General features: G+C 44.9%; 1 protein-coding gene across 2 annotated transcripts in view; it reads right to left on the bottom strand.

Annotated features, from left to right (window-relative positions):
• SMARCD3 (SWI/SNF related BAF chromatin remodeling complex subunit D3) overlaps positions 1-17,130 on the bottom strand; it is a 160,384-nt gene that overhangs the window by 46,507 nt on the left and 96,747 nt on the right. For both annotated transcript variants that reach the window (XM_077809554.1, XM_077809555.1), the window contains exons 8-10: positions 9,855-10,016; positions 2,854-2,951; positions 1,940-2,075 (exon numbers count right to left, since the gene is read on the bottom strand). In XM_077809554.1, coding sequence (XP_077665680.1) covers positions 1,940-2,075; positions 2,854-2,951; positions 9,855-10,016 — 396 coding nt within the window. The remainder of the gene's footprint in view (positions 1-1,939; positions 2,076-2,853; positions 2,952-9,854; positions 10,017-17,130) is intronic.

The following is a 17,130-nucleotide window of genomic DNA, read 5'->3' as shown; positions in this document are numbered from 1 at the left end:
TGTTACCGCCTATTTAACTGAAATGACTAATAAATATTTTGTGAAAGGACTTTGTTGTTAAACATTCAACACCCCAACTGTTACAATCATTCAGTGAAAGTGGAAGGTATACACACATAGTTTTTCTACCAATTTAACTATTTTGGTTAGAGGTGTGATTTTACAGTGAAATAGCTAAATTGGTACAAACCCTAGTGTGGCACAGTTTTCCTGGCATAAAGGTGCTTATTACACTGGAATAGTTTATGAGAATTAGCACCTTTACACTGATACAATTGCATTCACCCTTTCAAGTTGTACAGCTGTAACTAAACCAGTATAATGACAGGTTTCAGAGTAGCAGCCGTGCTAGTCTGTATTCGCAAAAAGAAAAGGAGTACTTGTGGCACCTTAGAGACTAACAAATTTATTTGAGCATAAGCTTTCATGAGCTACAGCTCACTTCATCGGATGCATTCAGTGGAAAATACAGTGGGGAGATTTATATACATAGAGAACATGAAAGAATGGGTGTTACCATACACAGTGTAAGGAGAGTGATCACTTAAGGTGAGCTATTACCAGCAGGAGAATGGGGGGGGGGGGGCAGGAAAAAATCTTTTGTAGTGATAACCAAGGTGGGCCATTTCCAGCAGTTGACAAGAACATCTGAGGAACAGTGGGACACAAATCAGACGTCAAGAATTATAATATTCAAAAACCAGTTGGAGAACACTTCAATCTCTTTGGTCACTCGATTACAGACCTAAAAGTTGCAATTCTTCAACAAAAAAGCTTCAGAAACAGACTCCAACGAGAGACTGCTGAATTGGAATTAATTTGCAAACTGGATATAATTAACTTAGGCTTGAATAGAGACTGGGAGTGGATGGGTCATTACACAAAGTAAAACTATTTCCCCATGTTTATCCCCCCCCCAGCCGCCCCCCACTGTTCCTCAGACATTCTTGTCAACTGCTGGAAATGGCACACCTTGATTATCACTACAAAAGGTCCCCTCCTCCCCCGCCCCCCGCTCTCCTGATGGTAATAGCTCACCTTAAGTGATCACTCTCCTTATGGTGTGTATGGTTACACCCATTCTTTCATGTTCTCTCTATATATAAATTTCCACACTGTATTTTCCACTGAATGCATCCGATGAAGTATGCTGTAGCTCACGAAAGCTTATGCTCAAATAAATTTGTTAGTCTCTAAGGTGCCACAAGTACTCCTTTTCTTTTTTTGAAGTAGGGACGTGATTACTGTATCCAGTTCTGGTATCCACATTTTAAAAAAGATGTTGTAAACTTGGAGAGGGTACAGAAAAGAGCCACAAAAATTATTTGAGGACTGGAAAAAAAAAAAAAGCTTTACATGAGAGATTTAAGGAGCTCAATTTGTTTCTCTTATTAAAAAGAAGATCAAAAAGTGACTTGATTATCGTATATGAGTATCTTCATGGCAAGACATTACCAGGTAGTAAAGAGCTATTTAGTCTAGTGGAGAAAGCAGAACAAGAATGAATGGCTGGAAGTTAAAGCCAGACAAAATCAAATTAGAAATAAGGCACAAATTTTTCATAGGGAGAGTGATTAACTATTAAAACAAACCAGCAAGGGAAGTGGTGGATTTTCTATCTCTTGATGTCTTTACATCAAGATTAGATGCCTTTCTAGAAGGTATTTTTCAGTTAAACACACATTATTGGGCTCAATATAAAGGTAACTGGTGAAATTCTATGGCCCGTGTTAAATAGGATGTCAAACTAGATAATCTAATGTGCCTTCTGACCTTAAAAATCTATTAATATCCACTCCCATAGAGCATGCTCTGTGACAATGTATCCAGCTCAGACTGCATTCTCAGAGTGTAGCATGTGATTCCATGCCCCTCGTACTGCGTATTCACATATACCATGCTCCACGATACTTTAAATCCTTCACTCTTGTGCCAGTACCTTGTTGTCCAGTGCTGTGATCTCCTGCTGATTGGCTGTTGAGAGGAGAAAGCTACTCATCTGTCCTTTTAAGGGATCTTCAACTTCCACGTCAATGTCATAACACGCCGTCTTTTTCTGGTCATTGGGGTCAACACTATGGAGAAGATAACAACAGAACCTTGAATTCCACTCTAAGTGTTAGGCCCACTTGGGTCCAAGTTTTTAGCAGAATCTGCTGAGACTTCTTCCAGACCTAACTAGCAAGGAATGGGAATAACAGAGCTTCTTCTGTGGCACTCACAAACGCTACAGGTCCCAACATCTCCTAGTAGGAGGCACTGTAGGTAGCAGGGCAGGATGGGAGCTCCCAGCTACTCCAGTCTCTTCCCAGGAGTGCTGGCTTTGGGGAAAGCTCGGTATTCCTGCAGGATGTGTTGCAGGGGATAGTGAAAGGTACCTTTTTAGAAAGAACAGATCGTCCGGTGTTTAGGGTTCTAGCCGAGGACTAGTGAGACACAGATTCAACTCCCTGCTCCACTACTCACATCTTCTTTGACTTTGGGCAAAACACTTAGTCTTTCTGTACTTCAACTTCCCATCTGTAACATGGGGATAACAACATTTCCTAAGGGAAGGGAGGGGGTTATGAGGATAAATTCATGAAAGTTCATGAGGTACTAGAGTAATGGCATCTGTGGAAGTATCCCACATAAAAATAATCTATCAGGGTCCTGGTTTGGCAGAAAATGGAGGACTGGTTTGGTTGGAGGCTCATACTTCCTTTGTTGTGGGAAACCCAGGTAGTGATTTAACTGGGAATTGGTCCTGCTTCGAGCAGGGGGTTGGACTAGATGACCTTCAGGGGTCCCTTCCAACCCTGATATTCTATGATTCTATGATTCTATGAGTGCTGGGCTGGCCGGCACACTTACCTGATGATGTGGTTTATAACTATGGGGTCTGGAGGCAGCAGCAGGTTAGTGAGTCTCTGAGGAATTTCAGAAAATTTTAGCCGTGGACAGTCGAAGATCTAAACAAGGTGAAAGGTTTGTTAATATCCCTGGGAAAAAAAACTACCTTGCAATTGAACAGGAAGGTGAGAAATCAAGGGCTCAAAAGTCAGGTAATTCTGAAAGCTTATCTCTAGCTCTGCCCACCCCCGCCCGGGCATTCTTTATATTAACACTGCTTTCCTGATAAATTCCAAAGTTACTTACCAGTCTGGCTGGATGCTGATGGGGTGGGCAGCATCCCCGCTTTAGTCTAGCAGCCGTAGCAAACAGCTCATTATAATGTTAGAAGGCTAAGGTGTGACTAGATCAGTCTACAATTACCTACATATGGAACAAATATTTGATAATGGGCTGATTAATCAAGCAAAGATATAACAAGATCCAATAGCTGGAACTTGAAACTAGACAAATTAAGGCTGGAAATAAGGTGTACATTTTTAACAGTGGGGGTAATTAATCACTGGAACAATTTACCAAAGGTTGTGGTAGATTCTCCATCACTGGCAATTTTTTAATGAAAGATTAGATGTTTTTCTAAAAGACCCTGCATAGTTCAAACAGGAATTATTTAGGGTAAATTCTATGGCCTGTGTTATGCAATGGGTTTCAAAAATAATTAGATTAGTTCATGGAGGAAAGGTCCATTAATGGCAATTAGTCAAGATGATCAGGGATGCAATTTCATGCTCTTGGTGCCCTAAACCTCTGACTGCCAGATGGTGCGACTGGACAACAAGGGATGGATCACTTGATAATTGCCCTGTTCTTTTCACTCTCTTTGAAACACATGGCATTGGCCACTGTCAGAAGACAGAATAGTGGCCTAGACAGACCATTGGTCTGACCCAGTATGGGCATTCTTATGTTCTTATTCTTATGTAGCAGGTCAGACTAAATGATCAGAGTGGTCCCTTCCGGCCTTAGAATCTATGTCAATATAGTTCAGGGATTCCCAAACTTAGCTCGCGGCTTGTTCAGGGTAAGCCCCTGGTGGGCCGCGAGATGCTTTATTTACCTGAGCATCCGCAGGTATGGCTGCTCCAGCTCCCAGTGAATCATAACATCATAGAATATCAGGGTTGGAAGGGACCTCAGGAGGTCATCTAGTCCAACTCCCTGCTCAAAGCAGGACCGATCCCTAATTAAATCATCCCAGCCAGGGCTTTGTCAAGCCTGACCTTAAAAACTTCTAAGGAAGGAGATTCTACCACCTCCCTAGGTAATGCATTCCAGTGTTTCACCACCCTCTGAGTGAAAAAGTTTTTCCTACTATCCAACCTAAATCTCCCCCACTGCAACTTGAGACCATTACTCCTTGAGACCATTACTCATTTGCTACCACTGAGAACAGTCTAGATCCATCCTCTTTGGAACCCCCTTTCAGGTAGTTGAAAGCAGCTATCAAATCCCCACTCATTCTTCTCTTCCACAGACTAAACAATCCCAGTTCCCTCAGCCTCTCCTCATAACTCATGTTATCAGTGGCCGCAGTTCGCCATTCCCTGCCAATGGGAGCTGTGGGAAGCAGCAGGAAGTGGTGGTCCAGCCTGCACCACTTCCTGCAGCTCCCATTGGCCGGGAACAGTGAACCGCAGCCACTGGGAGGTGCAAGCGGCCATACCTGTGGACGCTCAGGTAAACAAAGTGTCTCGCGGCCCGCCAAGGGCTTACCCTGAACAAGCCATGAACCAAGTTTGGGAACCCCTGATATAGTCCATATAGTGAAATCCAGTCGATATAGAGTACTTGGACTTTCAGAAAGCCTTTGACATGGCCTTCACCAAAGCCTTTGATTACTGGGTCAGACCAATGGTCCATCTAAGCCAGTATCCTAACTTTGGACAGTGCTTCAGAGGGAATGGACAGAACAGGACTGTGACACATGACAGAAAGGGTTAAGCATCTTGCAGGATAAATTACTCAAATTCGACCCTTAAAGGCATATGGGGAGATAATGTTTGTGTTTCTGTGCATTTACATATATATTGGTAGTGGCCAAGAATGTAATCAAATAGCCCCTGTCTATTCTGTATTCTGTTAATTCAGAGATCGAAAGGACATCTTAACATTTAAATGAATTGTAAACATAGGATATCACTGTATTCATCTCTCTTTGAAATGTACAGCACATTATCTATGAATGGTGGAAAAATAGGCAATTGCCTTATGTTAATCTGTGTGGATAATTACCGGCGATGCTTAGGAAATGGATCCACTTCAAAGTTCCCATGAGTGCCTATTGTTGGCTGAAGGACTCCGAGTTGCACAAGAAGGCCTGAAACTGTATAAAGATGTTTGGGTCCCAATCCTTTTTATCTCAGATCTGCTTGAGGCTTCACACAGTGGAAGCCTAAGCCATAAGGACTGAGATCCCAGTCCTGACTGGACTGCCCTGGATATAAACATTGGACTATAACCTATGAACTATTTCGAAAAGAACTCTTTGCATCTATAAAACTCATCATCTCTGCCATGAATCTGAATCTTAAGATTGTACTCAAGTCTGTATGTATACTGATCTTTTAACCATACTCTCTTTTCTTTTTAAATACATTTTAGTTTCTTTAATAAGAATTAGCTGTAAGCACGTATTTGGGTAAGATCTGGAAAAGTGATTAACCTGGGAGGTAATGAGTCCGATCCTTTAGGATTGGTAGAACTTTTTTATATGATGAATAAGATTTTCAGTAATCCTCATCATATTTGACTTGGGTATCTTGGGGAGGCCTGAGGCTGGGTTACTTTAAGGGAACTGTGTTGCTGGCTTCTGGGTAGCCAGTAAGGTATTGTAGAAGCTGTTTTGTGCTGGCTTGGTAAATCTAAGTATTGGAATATCCACCCGCTTTGGGGATTGTCTGACCCATTCTTTGCAGTTCACCCTAATTGAGTGACCACAGTTGGCTCCCCTGGGACTCCGGTCACAAGGACAATTTCAAGTGATCTATTTCCTGTCATCCAGTCCCAGCTTCTGGCAGTTGGAGATTTAGGGACACCCAGAGCACGGGGTTGCGTCCCTGACCATCTTGGCTAATAGCCATTGACGGACCTATTCTTTATGAACTTATCTAATTCTTTTTCCTAACCCAGTTATATTTTTGGCCTTCACAACATCCCCTGGCAATGAGTTCCATGGGTTGACTGTGTATCGTGCACCTTTTGTCTGTTTTAAATCTGCTGCCTATTAATTTCATCAGGTGATCCCTAGTTCTTGTGTTAGATGAAAGGGTAAATAATACTTTCCTATTCACTTTCTCCATACCGTTTATGACTGTAAAAACCTCTGTCATATCCCTCCCTTAGTTGTCTCTTTTCTAAGATGAACAGTCTTAATCTTTTTAATCTCTCCTCATATGGAAGCTGTTCCATACCCCTAATCATTTTTGTTGTGTTTCTCAGCACCTTTTCCAATTATAATATATCATTCTGGAGTTGAGGTATCCAGAACCGCACACAGTATTCAACTTGTGGGTGTACAATGGATTTATATAGAGGCATTATGATATTTTCTGTTTTATTATCTATCCCTTTCCTAATGGCTCCTAACATTTGGTTAGCTCTTTTGACTGCTGCTTCACATTGTTTTCAGAAACTATTGATGCTGCTGCCAAGATCTCTTTCTTGAGTGGTAACAGCTAATTTAGACGCCACCATTTTGTATATATAGCTGAGATTATTTTTTCCAATCTGTATCACTTTGCATTTATCTACATTGAATTTAATCTGCCATAGTTCACAGCTCCCTGAATTCTGCCTTCTTCTTCCTCAGAAAGTGGAACCATAAGGGCCCCTATATTCAGCTGCTGCCCAACATGCCCATGGAGGGAGGTATATTAACATTTCCATCCATTATTATATATTATAATAACCAGAAACAGCAAGAGGTTTAAGAACTTTAAAAAACAGACAAAGGCCATTTAAGAACAGAAAACAATAGAGGATCTTTAAAAAGTAATGAATATGATTTGGAATATTCCACTTATGCATGTTGCCACCTTGCAAACTACCTGATTAAATCACTGGATTCCATCACATCCTCTCTTCTATCATTTTTCACAATCACTTGTTCAATCTTGTTTTTAACTACCTTGTGTGCCCTTTGGAGCATGGACCATTTCTCCCATACACTAAAAGCTTCTAGAAGTTGTAATAATCAGTGGCTATTCAGCAAACTGAACTTTTACATTAAGGGCTTTGAAGAACTTTTTTCCTTCATAACAACCCCACCTACTAAAAGTATCTTCCCCTGGATTGTTAATCTGGTCTGTAGCCTTGGGATCCGCTCAGACTCTGCATGGAACCTAGATACCCAAATACCCACCCAAATAACTGTGGCAAAAAACATCAGCTTCCATCTGCAGCAGGCCAGATGATTTGTCTCATTCCATCACATTGTGATCCACCCTTTCGTAACTTCTCCGCTTAACTACTGCAATTCTCTATGTCCAGGAATGAAGCCCTATGGTTTTAGGAAGTTTCAACTAATCAGAATGCAGCAGCCCAGATGCTTAGTGACATTCTCAGCAGCACAGAGCACCCCCAACAGCACTTTTCTCTGCACTGAGTCCAATTCCAGGTGTCTACCTTGATATTCAAAGCTGTACATGGGACTGGCCCTGGCTCCCTGAGACACCCCTCTTTCATCATGACCCCAAATTCACACCACTGCTACCTTTCAACAAGACTCATGACTGTAAGAGACAGAACCATCCCAGGAACCAGACTAAAACTATGGAACTCACTGCCATATGAAATAAGAATGGCCGCCAATCCCACCTCTTCATTCACGCTGCTTTCCTGCAATAACACCTTCCTCAAACCAACACTACTGTGTTACCATAGTTCAGAACAAACCTTAAATCCCCTTGTTGCTAGCAAGAAAAGGAGGGAGGGAGACTGAGATAGATCAACGTTGTTATTCTTACTCTCACTTACATACTAAGATGATGGGTGCCAATACAAGAACCTGGATAGATTAAGGGCACTGATGGGTTAAGCTTTTTTCCTTAACAATGTCGCTACACTGAACATGCTACTACTGCTCTCTTAAACAATGCCTCAGAAAGCCAGATAAAAAACATTACCTTGCAGGCAACCAGCTCCCAAATGTGCAGGCTCATGGGTTTGCATCTCATTTACACTAAGGCCACTGAACACTGCTCTGGCAATATAAAGGGGTCTTGGAGGGGGCAAAAAAGTAAACCTACAAGTGAATATAATTATTCACTTAAAGGTCCCTTTATACCTTAAGAGTGGTGTAAAGAGGTCAAAGTTTAAATGCTAATTATGTCCTCAGATCTTTAAAAATAAAGAACCAAGTTAAGAAATTTATCTTTAGCCTTAGATCAAAGTAAGAGGTAAAATTTTCAAAAGTGACCTAGGTACTTAGGAGGAAGTCCCACTGAGTTTCAATGGGATTCAGGCTTCAAGTACTCAAGTCACTTTTAAAAATGAGACTTAAGAGCTATTGGAAATTTTACCCAATATCTCTGAAAAAGGGTAAGTTCAAAGTGTCTAAACATTTAAGGTTTTGGGTTACAGAAATATTAAATTTCTGATTGGGATATAGTGGGACAAAGACAAATGTGCCTTTCATGTTCAAATAATTTTAAATAATAGCTGAAATAATTTTGTTCAAACTTTCAAAAAATAAAAAGTCCCCTTTGGGTTGAGTCACTTCAACTGGAAAAAGAATGATGAGCAACTCAAAATGGAGAGTTAGAAAGGAAGCTAAGAATAAAGCTTTAATTACCTTGTGCTCATTAAAATATTCATAATTTATTTCTCTCATAACTGAAAGATGAAATGATCCTTCCCTGAGGTGCTTACAAACTAAGTTAGACGTGATGTACATAGATAGAAACAAGGAGGGCAGGGGAATTGGAGTTAACACCCATAAGACAACATTACTCAGCCCTGGTCTACACTGGGGGCGGGGGGGAATTGATCTAAGTTATGCAACGTAGCTGAAGTTGACGTACTGAGATCGACTTACCGTGGTGTCTTCACCACGGTGAGTCAACTGCTGCTGCTCCCCCCTCGACTCTGCCTGCGCCTCTCACGGCACTGGAGTACAAGGAGTCGACGGGAGAGCGCTCGGGGGGTCGATTTATCGCATCTAGACTAGACGCAATAAATCGATCCTCGCTGGATCAATCGCTGCCCGCCAATCCGGTGGGCAGTGAAGACATACCCTGAACAAGAGTACTGCATGGTGTGATGGAGAGAAAAGGGTGAGGATTCTTTTTAATGCATGGCTTGGTTGGTTAATTTCACATGGATGTCATAGCAGAAATGGGTCTTGAGGAGATAACTGTTCAAATCATTACATAGAGATCACAAGTGAAATCTTACAAGTTACTGCAAATCTAGGAGAAAATTGCCCTTCAAGAGACATATGGCATGTCCTTCCACTTCTGCCAGACTGGAGGAGTCTGTGTATAACCAACCGGAAGAAGTGCTGTGTAGATCGAACACTTGTCCCTTTCATCAACAGAAGTTGGACCAATAAAAAGCATTACCTCACTCACTTTGTCCCTATAATCAACCATTCAGAATTAGTAGGTTATATTGTAAGACTGGTATAAAATGGTAATTAGAAAAGCTTTGATTCATGAGTCAGAGCTGTACAAAGCAATTAATACAGAATACAGAAAAGCAAGAAAAATTCCTTCCAGCACTGCAAAGTAGAAGGAAGAACTACGTGGGTATGTGACTCTGGGGGCTTTGTCTACACTGCAAAATAAAGGTATGCGAAGAGTGTTTGTCTCATTGGTAGTAGAGCCTGCTGACAGCCATGCGGAACTGAAGAAATTCAGAGAATTATAAAAGGAAACTTTTATTCAGTACCTCCTGCCCATTCAAGAAACAGCCAGGTGCTAGTCCCAAACTTTTAAGAGATCTTGCTATCAATAGGGAGTTACCTGCTGGAAGTATTTGTCACAGTTGATGTATTCCTTATCATGGGAGTCTTGCAGTTTGTTTGTTTTGATGTACTGCCAGAGGGCCTGGATAATTGCTGATCGGGTCTGAGTGTGTATTCCCAACAAACGGGCCAGTCGTGGGTCCAATTTAAACTGTGGAGGCTACAGCAGAGAGAGAGACAGAAACAGACAGACAGAAAGATGCACAGGGTTGAGGTGAGTTTTGTTTTTAATTTTTTAGTGAATTTGTTCCTTATAAAAGGTGGCAGACTCAAGTAATCAAGGCAGCAAAAGTGCAAGCTGCCCAAGAAGTGTGCCTCAACCCTGCCCTGGAAGAACAATATTTAAGGGTGAAAAGAAAGTTCAGTCCCTGTGGAACTCTTGGCCGATGTGTTGAGCTTACCAACAAGGGGACCATAAGCAGGCCACTAAATAGACATCAGAGGGTAACAACTTTTCATCACTATTGATCCAGTCCAAATTTGAATCAGGGATCTACGATCTAGAAAGTCCCATTAGCAGTCATCTAAGATATCCAGCCTCCTAGCTAAAATGAGTTATAAATAGACCAGGGCAAACAAGTGATTTTTTGATTCAGCGAGCAAACCAAAAAAAATTAGAATATTTGGCTCATTTTCAAAAATTTTCAGAATTTGTCAGCAAATTGAAAGTGTGTGTCTGTCCATCCCTTATAAACTTTAGTCTAGTGTTAGGGCATTTGTATAGGATCTGGGAGATCCACGTTTGAATCCCCACTCTGAAACGGGAACTAGAATTCAACTCTCTCTGCCTTCTAGGTGAGCATCCCAACAACCAGACTAGAAGTTATTCTGTTCTCACCTCATGCCTGCTGATGCTTATACACTTTGTATAAATACTTAGATATTCTTTAGGGCAGAGACTTGAACTCAGCTCTCCTCCCTCCCAGGTGAGTGATCCAGCCACCAGGCTATAGGCTATGCATAAATACTTAAATATTCATTGGGTCGAAAAGAAAGAAAGAAAGAAAAGGAATGACTCTATGACCTGGTGATTAATACACTCATCTGAGAGGTAGGAGATATGGATTCAAATCCCTCCTCTGACTCAGGCAGAGAGAAATCTCAATATGCAAATATGCTTTGAATCGTTCCCTCTCATATCCTGACCCTGACACAGGCTACTCACATAATTTCCAGAGCCTCTGCACCCAAAGGTACAGCATGCCCCTGTTTGCCAGTTTTACCTTAAACCATAGTTCCTGTAAAGTACATAGCACTTGTGAGCACTTATAACAAAAGAAGGTTTATTTAAGAAAGAATAAAGATTTAACTAGAAACAAGAGTGGTGGAAAAAAACGGTTACTCACCTTCTCGTAACTGTTGTTCTTTGAGATGTGTTGTTCATGTCCATTCCAATCAGATGTGTGTGCGTGCACATTCACAATAGCTGGAAGATTTTTCCCCTAGCAGCAACCATAGGGTCGGCCTGGGCGCTCCCTGGAGTCGCACCTTCATGGCCTCCAATATAGAGGCCGACACTACACCCCCTCAGTTCCTTCTTGCCGACTACTCCGACAGAGGAGTAGGAGGGTGGGTATTGGAATGGACATGAACAACACAGCTCGAAGAACAAGTTACAAGAAGGTGAGTGTTGTCAGTAGCTACCGGTGTGGTGCTCTGGTCTTGTTCGATGATGATAACAGTCGGCTGCGTGCGAGTTCCCTCTGTGTGCTGCCCCAGCTCTGCACAGATAGCTAACACAGCAGACCCCGAGAGCACCCCCAAAAACCACAGACTCTTGTAAGGTACGACGGAACCCGAGCCAGGTTTATTGTCAAACAAAGCACAGTAATAGTTCCCTATAGACTCTACAGGACATACTATGAATTTGTGCTCGCTGGCAATGGATACAGCTAAGTCAGTGGCAGGACACTCCACTGCCCCCTAGGCTGGACAAAGGTATGCACTCCTGAACCTACTTTTATACAGTGGCAGGACAGATTACTCATTATAGTTCAAACAAATCTATCTATCATGTTGTCTTTTTGACCCTGTGTTTAAGATGCACCTGCCTGTTCCTTGTTATGTCTGTGGAGCGTTCTGATGCTGTCTTGGCACAAGTTCCTCTCATTAGCACTTATGTGTGTGTGCACGTGCTTCTAACAACCTTTTCTTGCCAACTTCTGTGAGTGGGACCTGCCTCTGGCTCACAGCCCAGCTTTGTTTAACACTGCCTGGAAGTACTATGGTTCAGGCTTCAGGCCTCAGACTGGGCCTCTGATACAAGAGTTTATGTTTCAGGGCCTCCTCTTACTACAGTGAGTACCTGTTTTTTATTACCACTCACTCTCAAGCGCTTGTTCATGTCCAACCTGATTGCCTTCTATGATGAGATAACTGGCTCTGTGGATATGGGGAAAGTGGTGGATGAGATATATCTTGACTTTAGCAACGCTTTTGATACAGTCTCCCACAGTATTCTTGCCAGAAAGTTAAAGAAGTATGGACTGGATGAATGGAATATAACTACCTGAAAGGGGGTTCCAAAGAGGATGGATCTAGACTGTTCTCAATGGTAGCAGATGACAGAACAAGGAGTAATGGTCTCAAGTTACAGTGGGGGAAGTTTAGATTGGATATTAGGAAAAACTTTTTCACTAGGAGGGTGGTGAAGCACTGGAATGTGTTACTAGGCAGGTGGTGGAATCTCCTTCCTTAGAGGTTTTTAAGGTCAGGCTTGACAAAGCCCTGGTTGGGATGATTTAGCTGGGGATTGGTCCTGCTTTGAGCAGGGGGTTGGACTAGATGACCTCCTGAGGTCCTTTCCAACCCTGATATTCTATGATTCTATGATAAGGTGGATAGAAAGCTGGCTAGATTGTTGGGCTCAACGGGCAGTGATCAACAGCTCGATGTCTAGTTGGCAGCCAGTATCAAGCGGAGTGCCCCAGGGATTGGTCCTGGGGCCGGTTTTGTTCAACATCTTTATTAATGATCTGGATGATGGGATGAATTGCACCCTCAGCAAGTTTGCAGATGACACTAAGATGGGGGGAGAGGTAGATACGCTGGAGTGTAGGGATAGGGTCCAGAGTGACCTAGACATATTGGAGGATTGGGCCAAAAGAAATCTGATGAGGTTCAACACAGACAAGTGCAGAGTCCTGCACTTAGGACGGAAGAATCCCATGCACCGCTACAGGCTGGGGACTGATTGGCTAAGCAGCAGTTCTGCAGAAAAGGACCTGGAGATTACAGTGGACAAGAAGCTGGATATGAGTCAGCAGTGTGCCCTTGTTGCCAAGAAAGTCAACAGCATATTGGGCTGTATCAGTAGGTGCATTGCCAGCAGATTGAGGGAAGTGATTATTCCCCTCTATTCAGCACTGGTGAGGCCACATCTGGAGTTTTGCCTCCAGTTTTGGTCACCCCACTACAGAAGGGATGTGGACAAATTGAAGAGAGTCCAGCGGAGGGCAACGAAAATGATTAGGGGGCTGGGGCACATGACTTACAAAGAGAGGCTAAAGAAACTGGAGTTATTTAGTCTGCAGAAGAGAAGAGTGAGGGGAGATTTGATAGCAGCCTTCAACTACCTGAAGGGGAGTTCCAAAGAGGATGGAGCTCGGCTGTTCTCAGTGGTGGCAGATGACAGAACAAGTAGCAATGGTCTAGTGGGGGACGTCTAGGTTGGATATTAGGAAAAACTTTTTCACTCGGAGGGTGGTGAAGCACTGGAATGCATTACCTAGGGAGGTGGTGGAATCTCCTTCCTTAGAGGTTTTTAAGGCCCGGCTTGACAAAGCCCTGGCTGGGATAATTTAGTTGGGGATTGGTCCTGCTTTGAGCAGGGGATTGGACTAGATGACCTCCTGAGGTCTCTTCCAACCCTGATATTCTATGATTCTATGTCAATTCCAATAAGGAGACTCACAAATCCAAGTTCAGGAGGCAGGGTCGGAGTCGTCCACTGATTGGAGCACAGCTCGTCCGCAGGCCGCATCATCTCTGGCCTGTTGCGTAATTGCATAGTGTGTGGTAAAAGCGTGGATGGAGGACCACGTCATCACCCTGCAGATTTCCTGAGTGGGAACCTGAGCCACGAACGCTGTTGATGAAGCCTGAGCCGTGGCGGAGCGTGCAGTGATCGGGGGTGTGGGAATCCCCGCCAGGTTGTAGCACTTGCGGATGCAGGATGTGATCCATGACGAAATGCATTGTGATGACATGGGTAGGCCTTTCTATTCTGTCTGCCACTGCCACAAACAGCTGGATCAATTTTCTGAGCAGCTTCGTTCTCTCGATGTAGAAAGCTAGCACCCTGCGGACGTCTAGTGAGTGGAGTCTCTGCTCCCTGCCACTAGAATGCGGCTTAAGGTAGAACACCGGGAGAAAGATGTCCTGGTTAATGCGAAACTGTGATACCACCTTTGGGAGGAAAGCAGGAGGAGGTCTGAGCTGCACTTTATCCTTATAGAACACAGTATAAGGGGGTTCTTAGGTTAAGGCCTTGAGTTCTGAGGTTAGGGCCTTGAGGGCGAAGGGGATGCCTGAGCACACCTCCTGAGGGTCGAGCCACCACAGGAGGGAGTCGAGGACCGGGTGAGGCAGGGTCACTATCCTATCCAAGCTGTACCTGGCCAGGCAGTACACTGACACAAGCCACGACTGAAGAGGTCGAAGCCTGAGTCTGGCATGCTGCACCATGTCCATACAGGCAGCCATGTGTCCGAGAAGCTTCACGCAGCTTCTTGCTGTGGTGGTGGGAAACTGTCTGAGACCTCAAATGATATCGGTCATGGCCTGAAACCTTGCTTACGAGTCCAATACTGGGTAAGCCCAATACTGCCCCTATAAATTCTATCCTCTGTACCAGGGACAGAGTTTAGATTTCGCTTTATTTAGAAAGAGATCCAGATTGTTGAAGGTGATTCTGATGAATCTGACCTGAGCTTCCACTTAGGTCCTGGAGCGGCCCTTGATCAGCCAGTCATCGAGGTACGGAAACACCTGTACTCAGTGCCTGCTCAGAAACGCAGTGACAACTGCCATGCTCTTGGTGAAAACACGAGGTGCTACTGACAGGCCGAATGGGAGGACTGGAAATTGGTAGTGACTGTTGTTCACCATGAACCTGAGGAACTTCCTGTGGGGCTGGGTGATTGCAATATGAAAGTATGCGTCCTTTAAGTCGAAGGCAGCATACCAGTCTGCTGGATCCAATGAGGGAATGAGGGAGGCCAGAGAGACCATGAAGAACCTGAGTTTCTTCAAGAACTTGTTGAGTTCTCGCAGGTCCAGGATGGGCCTGAGGCCACCTTTGGTTTTAGGTATTAGGAAATACCATGAATAGAAGGCCTCGCCCCTGCTCCTGAGGAACCTTTTCCACTGCCCCTAAAGGTTGGAGCGACTGCAATTCCTGGATAAAGAGCTGCTTGTGAGAAGGGCCCCTGAAGAGGGACGTGGGGGGGGGTAGGAGGGGTGGAAGGATGGGAAGGCACAGAATTGGATGGAGTATCCCCTCTCTACCATGCAGAGCACCCATCGGTCTGAGGTGATACGGGATTATGCACGATAGAAAGGGGATAGTCAGGATGAGAAGGTAAGGCGGGGTGGATCCATTGTCAGGTGTGGTACACCGTCCTCAACCATGCATTCAAAAGGCCAGCTTGGGCCGTGAAGATGGCTTGGGTTGTTTCAAGCCTGGCCAAAGGGTTGGCGCGGCCTTCTCTTGCCGTTCCAATTCCTCCTTCTGGACCCATCTTGGCAGTTCTGCTGACCAAACAGCTGCTGGGGCTACAGGCAGAAGTGTCTCTGTTGTGTTGAAGGAGTATAGCGTCCCAGGGACCTGAGGATGATTCTGGAATCTTTAAGGCTGTTCAGCCATTTGTCCGTCTTTTCTGAGAAGGGTCTCACCCTCAAAGGGCAGGTCTTGAATGGTTTGCTCTACCCCATAGGGGAGGCCAGAAAACTGGAGCCATAAGTCCCCTCTCATGGCCACTCCAGTAACCATAACTCTGATTGCCGCATCTGCCCCATCAAGTGCCACTTGAAGGGACGCTGGAGATCAGTCTCCCTTCCTCAACCAAAGCCGAAAATTTGGCATGGGAATCTGGGAGGAGCAACTCTGTAAATTTAGCCATCACCAAGCAGGCATTGTAGGAGTACCTGCTGACAATGGCCTATTGGTTGGGTATTCGGAGTTGCAGTACCCCTGTGGAGTAAACCTTTCGCCCGAAAAGGTCTAATTTTTTGGCATCCCTATTCTTGGGCGAAGGGCCTTGAAATCCTTGCCTCTCCCACTGGTTAGCGGCGTCCACCACCAGGGAATCAAGCTGAGGGTGGGAATAGAGGTGCTTACAGCCCTTGGAGGGCACAAAGTACCGGTGCTCATTGTGCTTGGCCGTTGGTGGCAGCGAGGCCGGGGTCTGCAAAGGGTCTCAGTCATGTCCGTGATTGTCTTTATTAGTGGTAAGGTGATATGGACAGGGCTGGAGGGAGCCAGGATGTCCACCATAGGGTTCGTATCATCCACAACTTCCTCCACCTTAATGCCCAGACCCTGGGCAACCCAGCGCAGCATCTCCTGCAACACTCTAGAGTCTTCCAGAGCTGGGGCGACTGAAGTGCCAGCTAGGTCCTCATCTGGTGAGGAGGAGGAGGAGGAGACCAGCAGGGGAGGTGGTTGCTCCCTACCATTCCCACCCGAGGGATCTCTTTACCCCATGGGAACTGCAGTAGGTTGGCCTGGTCCTGGTGCTGTGAATGGCACGGGTGTCAGTGCTGACATTGGGCCCCCCGCCAGTGCCGGCGCCTGGCGCAGCATGAACACTGAGGTTCTTGTAGGTGCCGGCACAGCCAGCGCCAATGGCAGAGGCAGTGTCAGCACTGGAGCCGTGAGTGTGTCGTGCGCCCGAGCTGTAATCGGGGCTGCTGGTGCCCCAGTGCTGAAGCAGTCGATGTCGGTGCAGTCGGTGCCGGTGCCAAAAATGACACCACAAGTGCCAGTGTTAGCGACCGAGACACTGGCGCCGGTGCCAAATGTGGCGTAAGGAACGTCGCGGACACCACTGATGCTGCAGCCGAGTGGGACCCCTGACTCCGACCCTGGGCTTGATGGAAAGTCCATGGAGCCCAAAAGGGCCACGGTTGTGGATTTTGCTATGGAGGGGCCCACTGCATCAGATGGGACCGCCTATGGTGCCATGAGGAGGATCTTCTGCTATAGTCGGAGCGATATGAGTCCGACTCTGACTCTGAGTAGGAGGGCCAGGAATGGCGCTGCTCCTCTCGAG

The sequence above is a fragment of the Eretmochelys imbricata genome, chromosome 2, assembly GCF_965152235.1.
Source record: "Eretmochelys imbricata isolate rEreImb1 chromosome 2, rEreImb1.hap1, whole genome shotgun sequence".
NCBI lineage: Eukaryota > Metazoa > Chordata > Testudines > Cheloniidae > Eretmochelys > Eretmochelys imbricata.
This window is presented reverse-complemented; position numbering and strand designations above follow the sequence as displayed.